This window comes from Sceloporus occidentalis, unplaced genomic scaffold, assembly GCF_023333645.1.
Source record: "Sceloporus occidentalis isolate IW3139 unplaced genomic scaffold, rSceOcc1.0.p SCAF_25, whole genome shotgun sequence".
In the NCBI taxonomy this organism is placed as follows: domain Eukaryota; kingdom Metazoa; phylum Chordata; class Lepidosauria; order Squamata; family Phrynosomatidae; genus Sceloporus; species Sceloporus occidentalis.
The window spans coordinates 5,447,607-5,466,607 of NW_028317005.1; the positions used below are offsets into that span (position 1 = coordinate 5,447,607).

The 19,001-nt window shown below is 40.2% G+C and overlaps 1 protein-coding gene across 1 annotated transcript; it reads left to right on the plus strand.

The window, feature by feature from the left end:
• Positions 1 to 7,158: 7,158 nt before the first annotated feature.
• On the plus strand, positions 7,159 to 8,193 carry LOC149300295 (glucose-dependent insulinotropic receptor-like). The gene has a single exon (XM_089485284.1). The coding sequence runs from the start codon at positions 7,159 to 7,161 to the stop codon at positions 8,191 to 8,193; it is 1,035 nt and encodes a 344-aa protein (XP_089341410.1).
• Positions 8,194 to 19,001: the final 10,808 nt, after the last annotated feature.

Genomic DNA, 19,001 nt, shown 5'->3' on the forward strand with positions numbered 1-19,001 from the left:
GAATACAAAGGCCATTACAAGGAGTCTGCGGGGTTACTTTCAGTCATCAAAGTGATAGGAGAATGCTTGCTTGAACTGTGCAAATCATTAATGCAAATCTGGGACTCCAACTCCAATCACTCTCATGAAGACCATTCACCTACACCTGCTACATCACATGAGAAATCCAACAAGCCTGTTACCAGTATTAAAAAGGAATCTCCTAGGAAACGTGAACCCCTTACCACAACCGAATTGCAACAAAGGCGTGATGAGGAATCTTGCTTTTACTGTGGCAAAAAGGGACACTGGATCACCCAATGTCCTCTGAAACCTCCTAAACCCTCTGTACCGATTGAGCAGTCTACGTCACAACCACAGAGCTCTGCTAAAAGGGGAAGTAGCTTTATTCCCCAGCATAGTGAACCCATGGAGTATATACCAACCCTGGTGCTTCTCAAACTCCGGTGGATATCCAGCTGAAGCCTGATGATTGTTCTGTGATGGAATGCAGCGTCTGTGATCCTACAGTCTGTGGCAGTGTGGGTTGCTCCCATATGGATGAACTTCCTATTGCTTTCTGTTCAGCTGTGATTGCAACTCCTATCACTGCTACCTCAGCAAAGTGTGATACACCAGAGACTACCATAGCCCCTAATATCTCCTCTGGACTGATAGCAAAGATACATGACCCTATTCCATCTCTGAGGAAGAAGGGGCTTTCCATCAGTGCTTCACATACCAAGTCTGCTTCTCCCGTTTTGAACCATTGCAGTTCTGGTACTGCCCCCAGTAGTGCCCTGGGTACAGGGCAGCTATGTGACCCCTGGTACATGGAAAGAGAAAGCACTGAATCATACCTTCTCCTCAACTTCTTCAGCATCCAGTCCTAACTTGACCTACGATTGCACCACAGATAACCTTTTCTTTTGATTGTGTTATTACCTCTAATGGCAATATAATCAGAAAGGAAGACCTGGAGATCTGTGAACAAGCTTTACCGAAAAAAGGAAGAAGAAGAAGAAGAAATCACTTTAAGTACACCCTCCTGCTCAGTTTTTTAAAGGTGTACAGATTTTGTTCAGACTGTTTGCGTTCTGTGACCGCTCCTTAGGGAGGGGGTACTGTCAGGAACCAATATTTCGCTACCTGAACCATGGCTTTTTTTTTTTTTTATACCTGTGGCGTTTACATCTGCGACCACTAGTGGCCACCCTCCGCCCTCTGGAGAACTCAGGTGTGCCTTGTTACCTGGGTTGAGCCCTAGTCTACATCCAGCTGGGCCTTGTTACCTGGATTACCCTGCCTTTATGAACCTGCCCTGCCCTTCAGTCAGGGCCTTTGTATTGAAGTCTATGGCCCTTCCTGCTGTGGCTCTGCACCTGTACTGTTCCTGGTTCCCTGCCTTTGTGTCCTTCCAAGTGGACTCCCTGCCTTTGTGTCCTTCCAAGTGGGCTGTGTGCCTTTTTGTACCCTTCCAAGCGGGCTGTGTGCCTTTTGTACCCTTCCAAGCGGGCTGTGTGCCTTTTGTACCCTTCCAAGCGGGCTGTGTGCCTTTCGTACCCTTCCAAGCGGGCTCTCTGTCTGTCGCGGGCTCCCTGCCAAAAGACTTATTACCTGTATTTTATTTTGCCATACGTCCGGTTACTTGCTTAGACTATATTACCCTTATTTGCTGGTCCTGTTATATACATGAAATACACTGCATTACCTGGATTTCTGTTTGTGGTGTCTTTGTTTGCATAATCATGCACCGTGGGTTACATGCTGAACCCCAAGTATCCCCTGCGCATGGGCTCCTACCTGACCTGATCACCCGAGTCCTGACATAAATAAGGTATGGAAACCCTAAAATACGGGGATATATCACAGGTCCCACAACCCAAAGACCAGCCTTGGCAGCAAGATTGCACACATAGGACTTGCAGCAGCAACCGGACTGCACAAATAGGACTTGGCCAAGTAACCATATTACACACAGGCACGGGACTTGCCCAGATTGGATCCACAGTGGCTTTCTCTCAGAGGCCCAGGTCTCCTCTCAGTCAGCCCCAATTATTTTTTTCTATACCCTCTAGGTCCAAAAAAGGAACATGAATAGACGCCTATACACTACCCTTACAAATGCTCTCCCATAAACACATGCACATTCACTCTTGCCACTACAGATAAACATCCTGACTTACACTTGCCCTTGCATCCACACACTTGCGTTTAGACATATGTGCCCTAACATACAAACACTTTCAAACCACAAACATACACTCTCACCATTTTCTCATAATTTCCTTCATTTCTCATGACCCCCCTTTCTCTTTACCTCACCCTTCTCTTTTTGTTCCTTTTTTTCTCTTTATATCTCCTTTATCTTTCTCTTCCTTCTGTCTCTCCTCTTTCTTTTTATTTCTTTGTTCTTTTATCTACCCACCCTTTCTCTTCATATATCCTTTCTCCCTTTTCTCTACCTGTTCTTTTTTTTTTTTTTTTTTTTTTCTCCACTTTTTTTTTTACCTCACCTTCTTCCCCAGTCACTCCCCTGTCCATCTCTTTCACTTTATCTCTTTTCTCCCTACCTCTCTACTTTCTTTTTAATCTTCCCCTTTTCTTTAATCCCTCTTTCTATTTACTCCCCACTTTTTCTATATCTAATTTGTCATCTTATTTCACTTCATTTTTTCCTCATTCTTTCTCTCTCTCTCTCCTTTCTCCCCATCTCTCATTCTCTTTAATTTCTTATCTCTCCCTTTTCTCCATGTATCTCCCCTTTCTTCCTCTTCTTCTTATTCATTATGAATCTCTTTTTTACAATATTGTTCCATCTTTCCCCATCCCTTTTTCATTATATTGTCCTTCTCCCTTTTTATCTCTCAAACATGATTTAGCATTGGCACTTCATGTGGACCATTTAAGTATATTTAAAAGGGTATCCCAGTATTCACATTACTATTCATTTAATAGATTTTACTCTAGTTTCATTCACGCTTTGGAAATTCTACTTTGGACTGATATACATTTTTTTGGCTGAACTTCTATAAGAAGGCTACATATTTATAGAAATAATGTATTACAACATATAGCAGGAAACATCAGCTACAGATCACATTGTACACATATAAATGGATTTACCAGCAAGGCAGATAATCAGTAAAAGCAACTCATCTCTCATTTCCATGATGGATAAAATAGTAAAGTACTATGTGGCCATGGACATCTATGTTGAAGCACTCATTTTGTAACACGTTACTGATGTTATGTTAGTTAGTATAAAAGGCATTAAAAAAGGCACCCAGCCTTCCAGTCTTATTTATGACAGCACCAGCTTTCTACATAGTGGATTCCAAATCTTTCCTGCCCTTAGTTTGAAGAGCCTTTTCCTCTACTGTTTTTCCTCAAATATCAAGTGATTGACTTAGTGTTCTCTGAATATTCAGTTTGATGAACAGATCCACTGGAAATTATTTGCAATGAGCAAAGATATATTTTTTATAAACTTAAACAAGGATATGGACATGAAAATTTTTAATGACAATTCTCTAGGGAATAATTTATTTCTTAAAAAAAAAAAAAGCTGAAGCCCACCTCCTTCTCTATAATTTCTGAAGCCAGAAGGGGTATCATAATGGGTGATCAGATGGGAGTATGGAGAGATGCACATTGTAGGGGGTTGTGAGAAAGCACTTCTGCACCCCATGTTGTGGCAGTGTTTGCATGGTGTTGAGTTTTATTAGTTTTTTACATTTTTTTAGTATGAACTCTTTTTGATTTCCGCTGTTCATATTGTTATAAGCTACTTTAATATCATCTATTGAGTAAATATAACATTTGAATGTGTCCAGTCAATAAGCATTTTTTGTATACTTGCTTTAAATACGACGCTGTTTAAAATTAATTGATACGTGTACCTGATTATATTTTATTGATATATAAAAATGCTTTGTTATCTTAAGTGCTGTCGATAATGTTCTCATTGTAGTATGCTACTGGCAGGAACAGGGCAAGGTCCAAAAGCAATGAAATAAAGTTCAGGTAGACAGGAACACCTCCACCAGATGGCACGGATCGGTACTTAGGAGCCTAGTCCAGTAATAAACAGCTCACTGGTTTGAATTATTAGTGATTTTCTAATTTTTGTCAAGGCAGTAAACATTGAGTACACATTATGGTTGTTTGAAGTGTTATTAAGGGATATGAATACATTAAATAAAAATAAATTGTAGGAGTCATGACTGTTAAAGAGGGATACATTTCATGAGATTTAATTAATTTTTCTGAACATAGAAGTGATATAAAACAAGAGTGCGTTGGGAGGTGTGGTTCTTTAAGGTTTTGCAAAATCAATATGGGGACCTAGGGTAACACAAACATAAGGGTCAACCCTAAATGTTAACTTATTCAGTACATTCTCGGGACGGTGACCCTGAATAGCAGCATGGACTCCAAGAGTCCATAAGTTGGCTGGTGAATTCTCACAAGCTGTTAATGCCTGGACAAAGAGAACACAAAAACCACACACTTTACATTTACGGATATGTACATGTCTATGTATGTATCACTCGCTAATTACACCTTACAATGGAGCCCCTGGTGATCAGAAGCTGGGCTTCCACCAGGGACTTTAGGTGTCCGTGTCACCATGAGAATCCTCCAATGTGCCCTCCATCTTAATAAAAAGCCCACCTAAAGCCTGTTTGTTTACAGAAAACTCACTATTCTCTCATCTAGGCCAGTGTGCGGCTCTGGGGGCCCCAAACAGCTGGATCCATTTTATTCCTGATGATAAGTCCTAATGCCTACTGGCTGCTCAAGGTCCTACCTCCCTTACTAAGGAATATAGATAATATATCCCCTCAAAACATTCATTTTTATTGGGTGCCAGGGGCAGAAGCCAAGCAGATAGTTCCACTGTGTGAGTGGGAAGCCTGCCAGTCATTTGGGGCATAAATGGACCTGTTTATCACAGGAAAAGTTTTCAGACAGCAAAACAACCGTGGGCTCACAGGTCCCACAAGCCACCTCTACCCAACTGATAACTCATCATATAGACATGTGGGTTAGTAGAAGAAAATGGAGCACTTTCAGCTTGACATCTAGTATGTGTTGGGGACCCATGGGGACCCTATTTCATATGTCATCTCTGAAGCAAACCAATTTTTGTACAAAAAGCATTACAGAGGACATTGGAGTAATAGAAACTTAACAGATCTGGGTTGGTGACAGTAATTTAACTATATATAACACAGATATTAATTAGTATAATTATATGTAAATAAACGTTCTAGTTAGATTTGGAGAGATCCATATTCCCACTAGCAGGAACAATATACTGACATTAGACAATTAGTAATTTAGTAGTATGTGGCATAGATCTTAGGGTTTGTAAGTGTTCATTGTAAACAATACAATATTTATATTTTGGGTAGTTTTTATGAGACATACAAAATGAGAATGAAAGATGCCAATATTGTTTGATGACATTTTTGTATTGGTGTAGAAATGAAGACAAATTTTCGGTTTAGATTTTTTTTCCCTATATATTTTAAAATTCTAGTTTTCTTAATAATGTATCTATAGTTCATTATATTAAAGCTAATGTTAAGAATTGGTGAAGAAGCATGTTCTACTGTTCTAGTTTAGGTGATTGTGTCCCTTTAAATATTAATATTTAGATATTCACTGATAACATGCAGGACAGTACATTTCATGCATTTTTAACACCAAGGATGTAATCCTTTGTATCTGTGAGGGACCTGCAATGTTCTGCTAGGCAAGCAGCCAAGAAATTTAAGGATATAATGTCTCAATGTGCTCACAACTCATATTGCTTTATATGGTTAACTGTATTTTACCGGTGGACATTTTAATGATGAATTGCACATTAAATGGAATATATAACCAAAACATATTGGATTGTGATTTTCCTTTAAACTTTTGAATGCTCTGAACAACTGAAAAGACTAGACAAACGTCCAATATTTTTGGACATGCTGTGTGACATGATCCCTGGACCCACAAAGAAGTGTGAACACATCCTTTTAGTGTTTTTTCCCAACTTATTTTATTAATTCATCTTGTCAATAATCATGATGACTTATTTAGAGTGTCCCACCTCCCAACTTTCTTTTTTCAATTTTAGATAGCGTTTGTTTTTCACAATTATTGTGTGTTTACAAAATGTCCCATTTTCTGCATTTGATGTTTTATCTGAACATGATTGTGACTTTTAGGGCTCTAGATCACCGTGGTGCACACATACCCAGCAAACGTTCAGAGCTCCTAGAAAAGAGGGACATCAAGGAGTGAAAAACTGGAGAAGCCATACTGTACTTTTCTTTTATGTTTGTTTTTACATTGAGATTTATCTCATCAGGTTTTAAACACAGTTCTAAGATATAACATTCCACTTCCTAAATCACTCCCAAAGATTACTAAGCCCGATAAAATTTACTATAAACATTAATGCTATAACCATGATCAGTGGCAGTAAATCTTTTAAACAAAATCATGCACTTTTAAAGCGACATTCATCACACAATGACCAAGAAGGACACTTCTCTAGTGAGTGCCTTTTTGGCATGCCTGGGTAGGCACAGGGTTAATAGAAGTTTACCCTAGCTCTGTCCTTGGTGCTGAAGTCAATCAGTGCCCACAGCTCTAATGGGGGAGATCTCCCTGTGATGCTCCATCTCTCAGTACAGGGCGATTGCACGGATTACATCCTATCCCTCGTGTGATCTCTCTCTGTGTACAGTCGCTGTCAGCTCTCTGCAGAACGCTTCCCAGACGGGGATTACGCCGGGTTAGTCTGGAGGAGCCCTCACTGCATCACCGCTCCCACGATCCGAATTGAACGAATGTTTTCACCAGGACGGCCAGCCTCCAAGACTCAGACCTCGGAGACCACTCCTCTCCTCGCAGCGCTGCCTCAACCCTGGGTCCACTCATCCGAGAACAGCAAAGTAACAGGACAGGTGGAAAGGGGAACAGGACCAAGGGCTCAGAGGAAGAGCCAGGACCCCATAGAATGCTAGTCGGTGCCTAATCATCTAGATACTTTTTAGAACATCCATTACATGCAGTAGAACCTGGTGAGACAATCTGTGGGCTAATGGATGATGGAAAAAAGAGGATCATCACAGGGGACTCCCCATATAACTGGACCCTAGAGGAGTATCTCAGAAGATGTCCAGACTCATTTATGCAGCCATTCACATCATTCTCAGCATCCTCATCCCCTTAACCAACATTACAGTTATCGTGATCTTATCTAAGTTGATAAGAAAGAATCACTGTAAGAGTTACATTTTCATCCTCAACCTGGCAGCTGCGGACCTCCTGGTGGGACTCATGTGTATAATGGAAGCTCTGGATGATTTGTATGACGGAGACTTCGACAGGAATTTGTTCTTCTGTCTCCTGAGGCTGTGTTTCACAGTCACACCGTGCATCGGATCCATGCTGACCCTGCTTTTGATTTCTTTGGATAGATACCTGGCTGTGACGTTGCCTCTTTACTACATAAAGATCATGAACAAAAAGTCCATTTGTATCTTGATCACCGTCCTGTGGATCATCTCTTTCTTTGTTGGCCACATGCCTTTGATTTCCACATCTTTGCAGCAAAGCAACTACTCTGGTATCTGTGGTCTCTTTTATGCTGCCAAAAGCGACTACCTCTATATACTCTGCTTTCTGGTTTTCCTGCCAGCTTTACTCACAGTTGTGTGTCTACACACGGCTGTAGGACGTATTGCTTACTTCCATCACAAACGGATCCAGAAGACAAGAGTTCTAAGTGGACTTCCCAGCAACCCCCAAGGGCAATCATCGCATTTTAAGGCAGCTAGAACAGTTCTAATAGTCATCATCTGCTTCACACTGTCCTGGGGTCCATACTACATCACAGGGATCATCCAGGCCACCTGCTCTTCTTGCCAACTTGTGGATCTGTTGAAGGATATTCTTTTTCTCTTAGGTGAAATAAACTCTCTGCTCAATCCCCTAATTTACACTTTCTACTGTGGAGAAATTCGAAATTACCTATTCAAATTCATCATCTTCAAAAGAAGGAAGGTAAAGCCAAAAGGTGTTGCTGTAGTTCATTTCTCCAACATCAAAAGAGATAATATTAATGAAGAGTCTAGTGTGGCCCAAATGTCTGGTGACAGTGGTCCTAACGTGTCCATATATATCGGTACTGGTGACTATAGCAAATGAGTTATTGCCAGAAGTCTTGCAGTTTAACTAATGGGCTAGCAGTGCCATTTGACTAAATATGGTCTACCAAGGATGCAGTGTTCATTCATAAGGTTTCCTCTTATACCCAAACATGTGCATCACTGCATACAATATTTGTGTGTATATACTATGTAATAATAATAATAGTAATTTTTAAATATTATTTAACTGTATTGGTGCTAGAATTATGTCTCTTTGGGGGGCTTGCTTTAAAAAAAACATGTTCCTTTCAGTGTATTACTGTATATAGTGTATAGATTTGTACCTTGTGTTTTGAATGTAACTGATTATAAGACGACCCCCCAAATCTGAATATTAATTTAGGAAAAAAAAGGAAAAAGCCTGAATATAAGACGACCCTATAGGAAAAAAGTTTTACCAGTAAATGTTAATTCATGTAAACTATTTTTTTTAATAAAAGCTATGATTGAGAAAAATATTTTGGTTTTATTTCCTTCTATTTTCCAACCTGCCCCCCAGTTATGCACATCTGCCCCAGAAATGCCTTATACCCCCTATATGCCACTGTGCCCCATGATATGCCTTTTAACCCTCTAAATGCCACTGTGCCCCATGATATGCCTTTTAACCCTATATGCCACTGTGCCCTATGATATGCCTTTTGACCCCCTATATGCCACTCTGCCTCCAGAAATGCCTTATACCCCTATATGCCCCTCTGGCATTTAGAGGGTTAAAAGGCATATTATGGGGAAGAGTGGCATCTAGGGAGGTTTAAGGCATTCAGGAGGCAGAGTGGCGTACGCTGCAGCCAGAAGGAGGCGTGGCTAGCAGCGGGGGTTGTCTGTGTCCATCGCGCAGACCTTCCCCGACTGTCAGAAATCAGAGTTCCCCGCACTGGTGCCCCAGCTACACACCGGAGACTCAGAAGTACCGGTAAGTGGGGCGGGGGGGGGGAGACAGGAGGATCCAGGTCCCCTGCAGCTGCGGGGGATCTGGATCTTAGTCGTCTCATAGTCAGACCTATTTGAGGTCTGATTATAAGACGACCCCGATTAAAAGACAAGGGGTATTTTTCAGAGCATTTTCTCTGAAAAAAACCTTGTCTTATAATCGAGCAAATACGGTATAAAATGCCATGCAACAGAGAACCAGGCAATCCACCAACAGCTGAACTGTTTGCAAGTGGTTCCAATTCAAACATATCTTAGTTTGTAAATGTGTACTTAAAAGGTAGATTTCTTGACTTGGTGTAAGTTTCATTTTAGTAATCTATGTGCAGGAGATGAAGTGATTCGCATTCTATCTTCTCAGTATATTTGCAATATAAAGATCAGTCACTTTCCCCCCACGCATAATGCTAATGAAATGCAAAATGACAATATGCAAGGTTTTGTTCATTTTAATGCGTAACTTAAAAAAATAAAATGTTTCATCAAGTTGCCTGGTATGTGAAATGATCCCCGGGGAAACATTTTCAATAATGACAGTATTTACCCAGATATCTCCTTGTGTGACAAAAAAACATACTTAAATCTTAATTTGCAAGTTTCTATCCAGTTAGCTTCCCCAAGATAGCTATTATAGAAGAATGAACCTCCTTACTCATATTGCAAATACTGCAGAGGTTCATGACCTTCTGTGCCTGCGCTACAAGGAATGATGGTGGCTTTATTTTGTCCCATTGTTTGTTGGAAGGAAAATTCAAATATTCATGCAATTTATCCAGCAGGCTTAGGATTTTGATCTTGGTGGCAAACAGAATCAGTTGGTCTTCTGATACTTCTTTCTTCAGCTGCTGGTTGGCATCTATTTTTTCCACCTTCAAATAAAGCAAGATAACATGTAAAAAAACTATGGAAGGTAAAAAAAGTGCAAAAAATAGAGTTGGGTTTATGGATAAAACTCTACCTGCGGAGGAGCTAAGCTTTTGATTTTTAGGGTACCTGCAAGGTCCAAACTAGTTCACATTCCTTTCATAATATCAGTATTGCAATTTGCCTATCATAATCATAAATATAATTAAACAGTTTAGTTGTAAAGAAATGAGAAAACAGGAGTATAACAGGGAAACCATTTTCTCTTGAATTTAATACACGCTTCTATGCTTCAAGATTCTATGCTTTAAAATTGTAAGCTTGCAAGCAGGGCTCTCTCCACCTAATGTATCGGTTTGTCTTAAATCTGTCAATTCTAGTCTTGTCAGACCCTTTGAATATAAGTATCGTAAGAAGCGCTGCGGAAATTGTTGGCACTATATAAATAAAAAATAATAATAATAATAAGATGGCCATCTTGAAGTTGACATGTTGTCACAAAGTCCAGTACAATCTATGCATTTAAGTAGGTGAATTGCTAGTGTAGAACTTTATAAGCTAGGTCTTCATATTTAACACAGAACTAGTGAGCTGGAGTAATATGTACATATATACGATTTAATATTTACAAAGAAAGTGTTACAGTTTGGCCTTTTCCAAGGAGATAGGCAGAAGATGCTGGGAATGATAGCTACAAGTAATTGTGTGACAATGTTATTTATTCACTTAATAGTGAGTTGGGCGTTGTGCTAGAACACTTCATCTCACTAAACTAATTATGGCAAACACTAAAAAAATTGCAAAGCTGGTCCTGAATAGTACTTAAATAAATCATGGAGATTACATTAAAAAACACTTTAATTTCTCAATGGAGGGCCAGATTAACCCTTCTTGCAGAAGAGATGCTTTGGTATACCCTTTATAATTCGTAGTTATGACAAGGCACGTTTGGGTCTTCTGCAACACCATGCCGGCCATTGGCTGGATATGCCTGGTCGAGCACTGCGTGAGCATATAACAGGGGCGTCCAAGGTGACCTCGAGGTGCGGCCCGCGTGAGATCGGCAGCCAGGATCACAAGAGCCCTGCTGCTTACTTGTGGGAGGGGCTATTCTCTGCTCCAGTCCTGCCTCCTCTGTGGGGAGAACGAGGGAGGCCGCGCTGAAGTCTGTGATCGGCATTGAGAGAGCTGTAGTGCAGGTAAGGGGGTGGGGGAGGTTGTGTGAATGAGTATGTCTGATTGAGGGAATGAATCTGTGAATGAATGAATTTGTGTGTGTGTGTGATAGCATGGATGTGTAAGTGCTGGAACCTAGGCATGATGGGACTGTGATTGCTGTTAACAATCCCACTCCTATCATGCCAAGTCAGCCAGTACATGCTGAAACCTAGCTAGCTGCCCCCTTGTGTATCATAATATATAATTTTTTTGTACAATTTTGGTGTGTGACTTACTTTTATTAAGTGTGTGTGGGGGGGTCACTTTCAGTTTCGGCTAACTGAACCCTGAATTTGTGGTTTTGGTCCAGATTTTCATTTTAGTGCATCGCTAAAATAAATAGAACTATTTTATTTTTACTTATCCAGAATCCTGAATTTGTAGTCAGAAAACTTTCTAGGCCCAGAAATCAGTGAGAGGAAAAGTAAAGGTTTTGTGTCATTTACTTTATTTTAATCTGCATATTTTATTAAAGGCCATATTTTCTCACAGTGAAAAATGAGTGCGGCCCTCGCACGTATACAATTCTGATGAAGTGGCCCACTGCAGAAAAAACTTGGACGCCCCTGGCATTTAACATACCATCGGATCTGTTATATCCAGCCATTGGCCATGCTATGTCATTAGGTGGCCACTGGCCTTAAAGTGCCAGTCCGCCTTGTTATTCTTAGTCCTGGTTATGACAATGAGATGGAATATTTCATGTTACCATAACACAAGTACAGCTCACTGTTTAGGCAATAAATGTACTATTGATCTAATACTCCTCATGATGAGAAAATGTAGTGAATCAGAGATATGAGTTGTAGGGGAATGCTATTTGTAAAAAAAGGTCAGAGCAACCACATGGTTCTCTTTAATCAAATTTAATTGCCACATTGAAACATCATTCTGTGAGCCAATTACATAATAATGCAAGAAATCACAGCACAGTATGATTTAATAGTTTTTTTTTTGCATTAGTGAGCACAGGTGATAGGGACTAATGTGAATTTACTGTTTCTGAGATGCAGTTTGAGTCTTGTCTGAAGTAGTCACACATTATATACAATGCCAATTTTTTATATTTTGCCACTAACATTGTGTTGTTTACCGTTAAACACTATCTGTGGACTTCCTTAGCAGATACATTTCTAATCAGTTTACATAAAAAGTGTGTTATATCTATGCTAATCTAAAACAACAAAAACACCAACTGTATTATATATATATATATATATAATGTGTGTGTTCTGTTTATCTGAAAATTTACCAGATAGACTGTGCAAAGTGCATGACAAAACAGCCCTGTCTGCAGGTTCATGTGAAAACAAAATGTTATTCAGATGTATCAGGCTTGAAATATTGAAATGGTACATACTGTATTGGCTGGGATATAGGCCGCCCCCGTATATAGGCCGCACCCTAAAAGTTTGTTGCTTTTTTAAAGAAAAAGTTTTTTTCTTTAAAAAAAGCACCAAAAAAACATGCTGCCACTCTGTCTCCCCCCCCCGAGATATGCGGCCACTCTCCCCCCCGAGATATGCTGCCACTGTCCTCCCCCCGAGATATGCTGCCACTGTCCTCCCCCCAGAGATATGCTGCCACTGCCCCCCCCGAGATATGCTGCCACTGTCCTCCTCCCCCCCCGAGATATGCTGCCACTGCCCCCCCCCGAGATATGCTGCCACTGTCCTCCTCCCCCCCCGAGATATGCTGCCACTGTCCTCCCCCCCCCCCCCCGACTCAGCGGATGTGCCGGCACCGGAAGTTGTATACGCGTATTGCGTAGATGTCCCCCGCCGGCCCCACAAGACACCCGGGAGTCTGCTCTGGTATGTCTTGGGGGCAGAGGTAAAACGCATCGTGCGGTCACCGGCTGCGGCGATGCGGGTAAACAACCTCCGCAGCCGGTGACCATCCGCACGATGCGCTTAGACAACCTCCCGTGCCGGCACCCCCCCCTCCCCCGTGGAAAGTGCTGGCAGGGGAGGCTGTCTGAGCGTATCGGAGAGTAGGATGCAGGTCCCCGGCACCGCTGCGGGGGATCTGTATCCTAACCCCGCTGCCTGCCCGGCGCTAGACCCCGAATATAGGACGCACTCCCACTTTAAAGACTTAAAGTGGGGGAAAAAAGTGCGGCCTATATTCGAGCCAATACGGTATTAATAGTTTACTAAGTACCTTTGCCAGTTTGCCTAGAATAATGTAACAATATTGAGATCACAAAGCACACAGCCAGATCTATTCAACAAAAGCAGAAGATCCCGGGTTAACTTGACTGACAAGACACAATTGAAGGCACTGTGCATGCTATAACTTGCAAAATAAGTCATATAATCCATTAATATCAGAGTTTATTGGTTCACCTGGGTGCCTGCAACATATCCTTGGATATATCTCACAAATTCATTGCCTCCAAATTGCAATCTAAAATAAAAGTTAACTCCCCCATGCCTCTGAGTACCACAGGTAGGAGAGCAAGGTCTAACCAGTGGGACTCATGACAGAAGTGGGTATCAGGAGGGATGGCAGTGAAAATCACCATTCACCCCCTTGGCACCCACAGGATGAAACCTGTAAATACAAATGTTGTACCAAATAAAGGCATTAATCAACAATATGTGAATTTCCAATGAGAAGCAAGATCAGGGACTGTGGTGAAACAGGTGGCTATTTATGAAAAGAAAGTCATTAGTCACAGCTAGCATGTCAAAGTTGCAATTCAGTTATTTCCTGTAGTGTAGGCACAATAGGGTAACACGGCAGAGGGTATGGAAGGTTCTCATGCTAGGTTTGCTATACTGACAAGCTTAACAAGACAAGATTTGAATTCTATGGATGGCCTTTGCATGATGGTGTTCAATATTTCTGGTGGAGCCTTTGTCAGTAAAGAGATCTCCTTTTCTGCTCCCCACCAGTTTTATAAATATAGAGCAAAACTTCAGTCGAAGTTATGACACTACGACTCTACATCCCCAAGTCTCCTTGTATAAGTAGAACAAAGGAAAGAAGAAGAAATGTCGGTGTTGATGATCATCAAAGAGGCCACAAGTGAAGCAGCCCAACAGACACTGAGGCCCACTAGTAAGATGTTTTCAGGAAAACATTGTTCCTCAACCATGCTACGTATACAATGCCTGTTAAGTATCCACAGGTTTAATGAATTTTTATTAAAAGTACTACCACTTTTCACACATGTACTATTATTCAGTCTCTTAGTGAAGAACATAGATTTGAGACTTATAGGAATCTATCTTTCAGAAGGCATCTTAACATGTTTACGCTACATAAATGTTGCAATGGTGATATACAGTCCTTATAGAAAGATATACATGTGTGGTTACCTGTGTTTTCGGTGGTCCTCTTCCCCCCACATTGAGCTTAGCTTGTTTTCCCATTGCCAAGAAAGAGACAAACATTTGGTCTTGTGCAATTATTCTGACACCAATATGACGGTTCAAGGATATGAAAATTGGCTTAAATTGAACACAGGGTTCAGGAGACAAACTATTTTTCCAGTTCCATCTTCTCAGCCTTCTGCCTATCTGGTCCAAGTACTGTCCGCCTACTGGATTTAAATGTATCCTGCGTATATGAAGAAAGACATCAAATGTCAGTGTGAACGCTGCCAAGCCTATATTTAGATCTAGAAATATACGAGCAATTGCAATATTCTCTAAAACTGTAAAAGATGATGACTTTTAAATAAAACAATGAAATTTTTTAAAATTCCTATGTCAGTTCATGATAGAGATTTTCAGATCTTTCTAAAAAGAAATGTATTACCGCTACTCTCCTTCTTTTATTATTTAATTGCAAAACATGTTTGGTTCTTCTCTGTATGGTTCCAATTTTAGCATAAGTGCTGCTGAAGATAGCACCTACCATCCTTCTTAACACCGACACTTACATGGTTTGGAGGCCTAGGCCTTTATGGTACTATGTTTATTACATCGGATTTTGGAAGGTTTACCCTGGAATTCCACGCATAATCAAATTTTCCTCATTTTTAGGAAAAATGATTGCATGCAAATATTACACACAAGAACATTTTGACGGTATTAATTTATGGTACCTAGAAGCAGCTTCCTTGGAGAAATGGGGGGCTATATATGCATGGCCTCACTCATAGGGACCTTTGTATAGGAGATAAATAAGTTCCACTTGGCCTTTGTGGTCATACGAATGCCATTAATGATGAATAAAAGAGATTCTGATTATCTGAGCCAATATGTGTTCTTTGAGTTCATCCATGTCTGTTCACGGCTAATATATACAGTATGTAATTATACATAACACTTCCGTATTAGTGTGATGTATTACATTACACATGCATTTATGTTAGCAGCTGGAATTGTGAGGAATTTATAACAGATTCACCATTTTAAAGAAACAGAATCTGACAGCAGATAAAAAACTCTAGTCTGTCCATTTTTCCTGCAATAAAAGCCTCCAACATTATTTGGTCCTTGGTCTTGTCTTACACCTATCTCACACATGATTCATTTGCCTCGCTGCTCTACATGAAATTCTCTTACCTTATAGGCAGTGATCAGTATTGACACAAAAATGATGTATTAGATGTATTAGGTTCCTCTGGAATGGTTAATAAAAGCAAATCCAGTAAGAAGATGGAAATACAGCATATGGTCCCTATTTGTTGCGTTAGATCTAGACGCAATTATGTGACATACAATTTATCTCTATTTTGTATTTCAATCATTTTCTTTTGCAGTCCAACATTAAATCAGTAAATAGTAATGAATGTAACGACCTACATCCGGCCTTTATCACATCCCTGTTATGGCTTTTTGATCAAAAAGAAGGCTTTACACATTTGAGGTGCTACTGAAAGTTCATTCATGAAGCAGAAATGGAATTTTTTTTTTGGATTTTTCCGGAGATATATGCTCTCTATGAATTCCCTGAGATAATTTTCTTCCACATTATTGAATCTGGTCCTAAATCGCCACAGCTGTGAGACAAGTAGTAGCTATGTGCTAGTAACTCCATAATAAATAATACATTAGATGTAGCATGGGGAGGTCCCAATTTACTCTTTAAACGGTTTCTCTGCTCTTAAAGATACAGTTGTGATATAAACTATTGATGCTCCAGTTAAAATTGATGCCGAAACAAAAAACAGAACCAAAAAACCATAAAAAATAAACTGATGAAAAATAGAAGTGAAAACATTTCTCATGGCTGAAGAAATATCTGCCAGCCTCTCTTCCGAGTACTGAAAATGCTGTTATTTTGGCAACAATTGCTAAAAACATTCATGTCTGTAGAAATTATAGGCAGAAAAAAAAAGAATTTTTCAAGCCTTTGGTTTCCATAAGGCTGTAAAATATTATTCATCAAATATGTACCTATAGCATGAAAAAGTCATTTCAATAAGTGCACAGTGCCTTGGGTGAGCGTGAACCGATGTGTTCGCGAGCAATAGGTATACTATATCTTCTTTTATTTGCAAAGGCAGACGTGGATTATTTGATTTTTATTGGGTTTCTGCACCAGTTAGGAGATGGAAAACCTGATCATTTCTTTCTAAAAATACTAAAGAAGCAATAATAAATGACTGAGGAGAAAGAAATGATCTGATTTACACTACAAAAGGCTGACCATCTATTTCTGAAAACCATGGCTGATACTTATAGAAGACATACAACCGAACCAAGTATCAGTTAACTTGCCAAAAACAAGGCTTTAGCTCTGATCTAGCCAAACTAGAATTGAATTCTTTACTCGCAACTAATGAATAAAATAATAGCTCAACCAAATCATAAAGGTCTCCTTTTTTCCATTTAGCAGACGGCAATAAGTCAGCATGTTTACATTTCCAGGAAAAGACAGCTTTTCCGTCACCTACTGCAGATGTGTTCAGCTGAAATCATTGTCTGGCACTATTCTTACTGCCGGTCAGCTCCAACATTGGCTTAGTAAATGTTTCGAGGGGGTCTAATCAGACTCCCCATGCGCATCTGCAGAGAACACTCTGATTGATTTCAATGGGAGCCTTTTTCAGCCACTACTGGCCGTTTCAAGCAGGCAGTTAGTGGCCACCTAGGAGACCGTCGGTGCAGCTTCTACTCAAAGGTAAGTAATATTTTTTTTAAATATTCAGGTTTAAAGAATGAATATTAAACAGTGTCCCTTAATGTGCATTCCTTGATTAAAAGGCTGCCTGGGGCACTGGAGTTTGCCTTTACAATCTCCTAAATCCTATTATACTACCGATCTATAGCATCCTTTCTCAGACTGTGTTTGTAAGCGATATACTGTTAACAAATTGGATGTCTAGATGGCACACTATTAGGTTTTGTCTGTTGTCACAACTGTTTATATTACGCACTGTTTGCTTAAAACAGTGTTTGCCTTGTGCAACGCGGTCATTAAGTTTGTTTTTGCCCTTCTGCGTACTGACTTCTCTGCAAAATGAAAGATGGGGCATGAGAAAACGTGGGAGTGTTGGTAATTATTAAAACATTTCTACAGCGTCTGCCGTGTAAACATTGTCTGTTACTGTTTGCAGGAGGAACTCATTCACTGTGATTTCAACTGGAAGCAAAAGGCAAGCAAGGGGTTTGTATGAAAAGTGATTATGGAGCAAAGTTATAAAAGTAGTCCTATCACCATTATACGGCACAATCAGCCGGACTATTCCACTGCTTGCTTTTCAAGGTTTGGAACAGAATCACTAGAGGTGGAGAGACAATCCTTTAAGACTGAGTTGGACTGAGGGTAGTAGACACCTAGAGTAACAATCCAGTGGAAGTAGAGATTCAAGAAAGCTATCCTAAAGCATCAATATGGAATATGGGCCAGTTGGGTTGCTTTCTATCGTCACTATCTATGAAATCCAAGTAAACACCCCTAATATGGGTAGGAGATGGGCATAAGATATCAAGTTATTAGCGGATATTAATGCTGAGGGCACTGCATTACGAGGCTTATCAGGATAAGGGATCATAATGTAGCGTTCCAGCATCTCCCTTCTAGTGCCCTCCTCGCACCACTCCAATACTGAACATCAGGCAGTGAGCAAAGTATCTGCGCTGTCTCATAATAACACAGGTGGGTGTACTTTATCACTACCGTGGAGACAGAAGGAACGTTTGCAATTACAAAAGACGTCTTTTTTGATATGCAGCTAGGTAGGAACCTATATGGAAGAAGCAAGTTATGGAAGCAATGCTTCCACATTTAAGTGCAGCAAATGATAATTATAATTTTCAAGAGACGACAATTGCAGTTTTGCAAGAGTAGATCTCATGAACACCCATAAACTTGCCCCTGCTCATTAATCAAACTGCTGGCCTGAAGCCCTTAGTCACCTAATACGACAGTTCATAAATATGAGCTATTTTAGAGATACAAGGCAAAAAATGGGAATGGAGGGGACTGTTTTAATGCTGGAAACCCCTCTTTATTGTGTTCTTGATAGAATGTGAACACACCAGCTTCACTCCCAGGACCCAGAAGCAGTTTTATACAGCTGTACATATCTTGCTGTTAAATATTTAACCATTATAACGCTATAGCAAATTACGCAGAATGTTTGGGATTCTAAAAGACACCTTTACCAACATGTATATGTATACATATTTATTATGCTTGCTGCTAAATAAAAGAGAAAAAACTATTATATATAGGGTTATATATAAAAAGCAATTCTTGTGCAAAGTGGTAGGAGTGTAGCTTCCATAGACCTTTTAGACAATGAAACAGCAGGCTAAGTGCTAGTGTAAATAACATGAGTCCAGTGGTGGATTTGCTCCTTACACCCGTTCACGTCTTATGCTCATC

Excerpts from the sequence above, each read along its gene's own strand:
- LOC149300295 (XM_089485284.1), top strand. The coding sequence starts at position 7,159 with ATGTCCAGACTCATTTATGCAGCCATTCACATCATTCTCAGCATCCTC.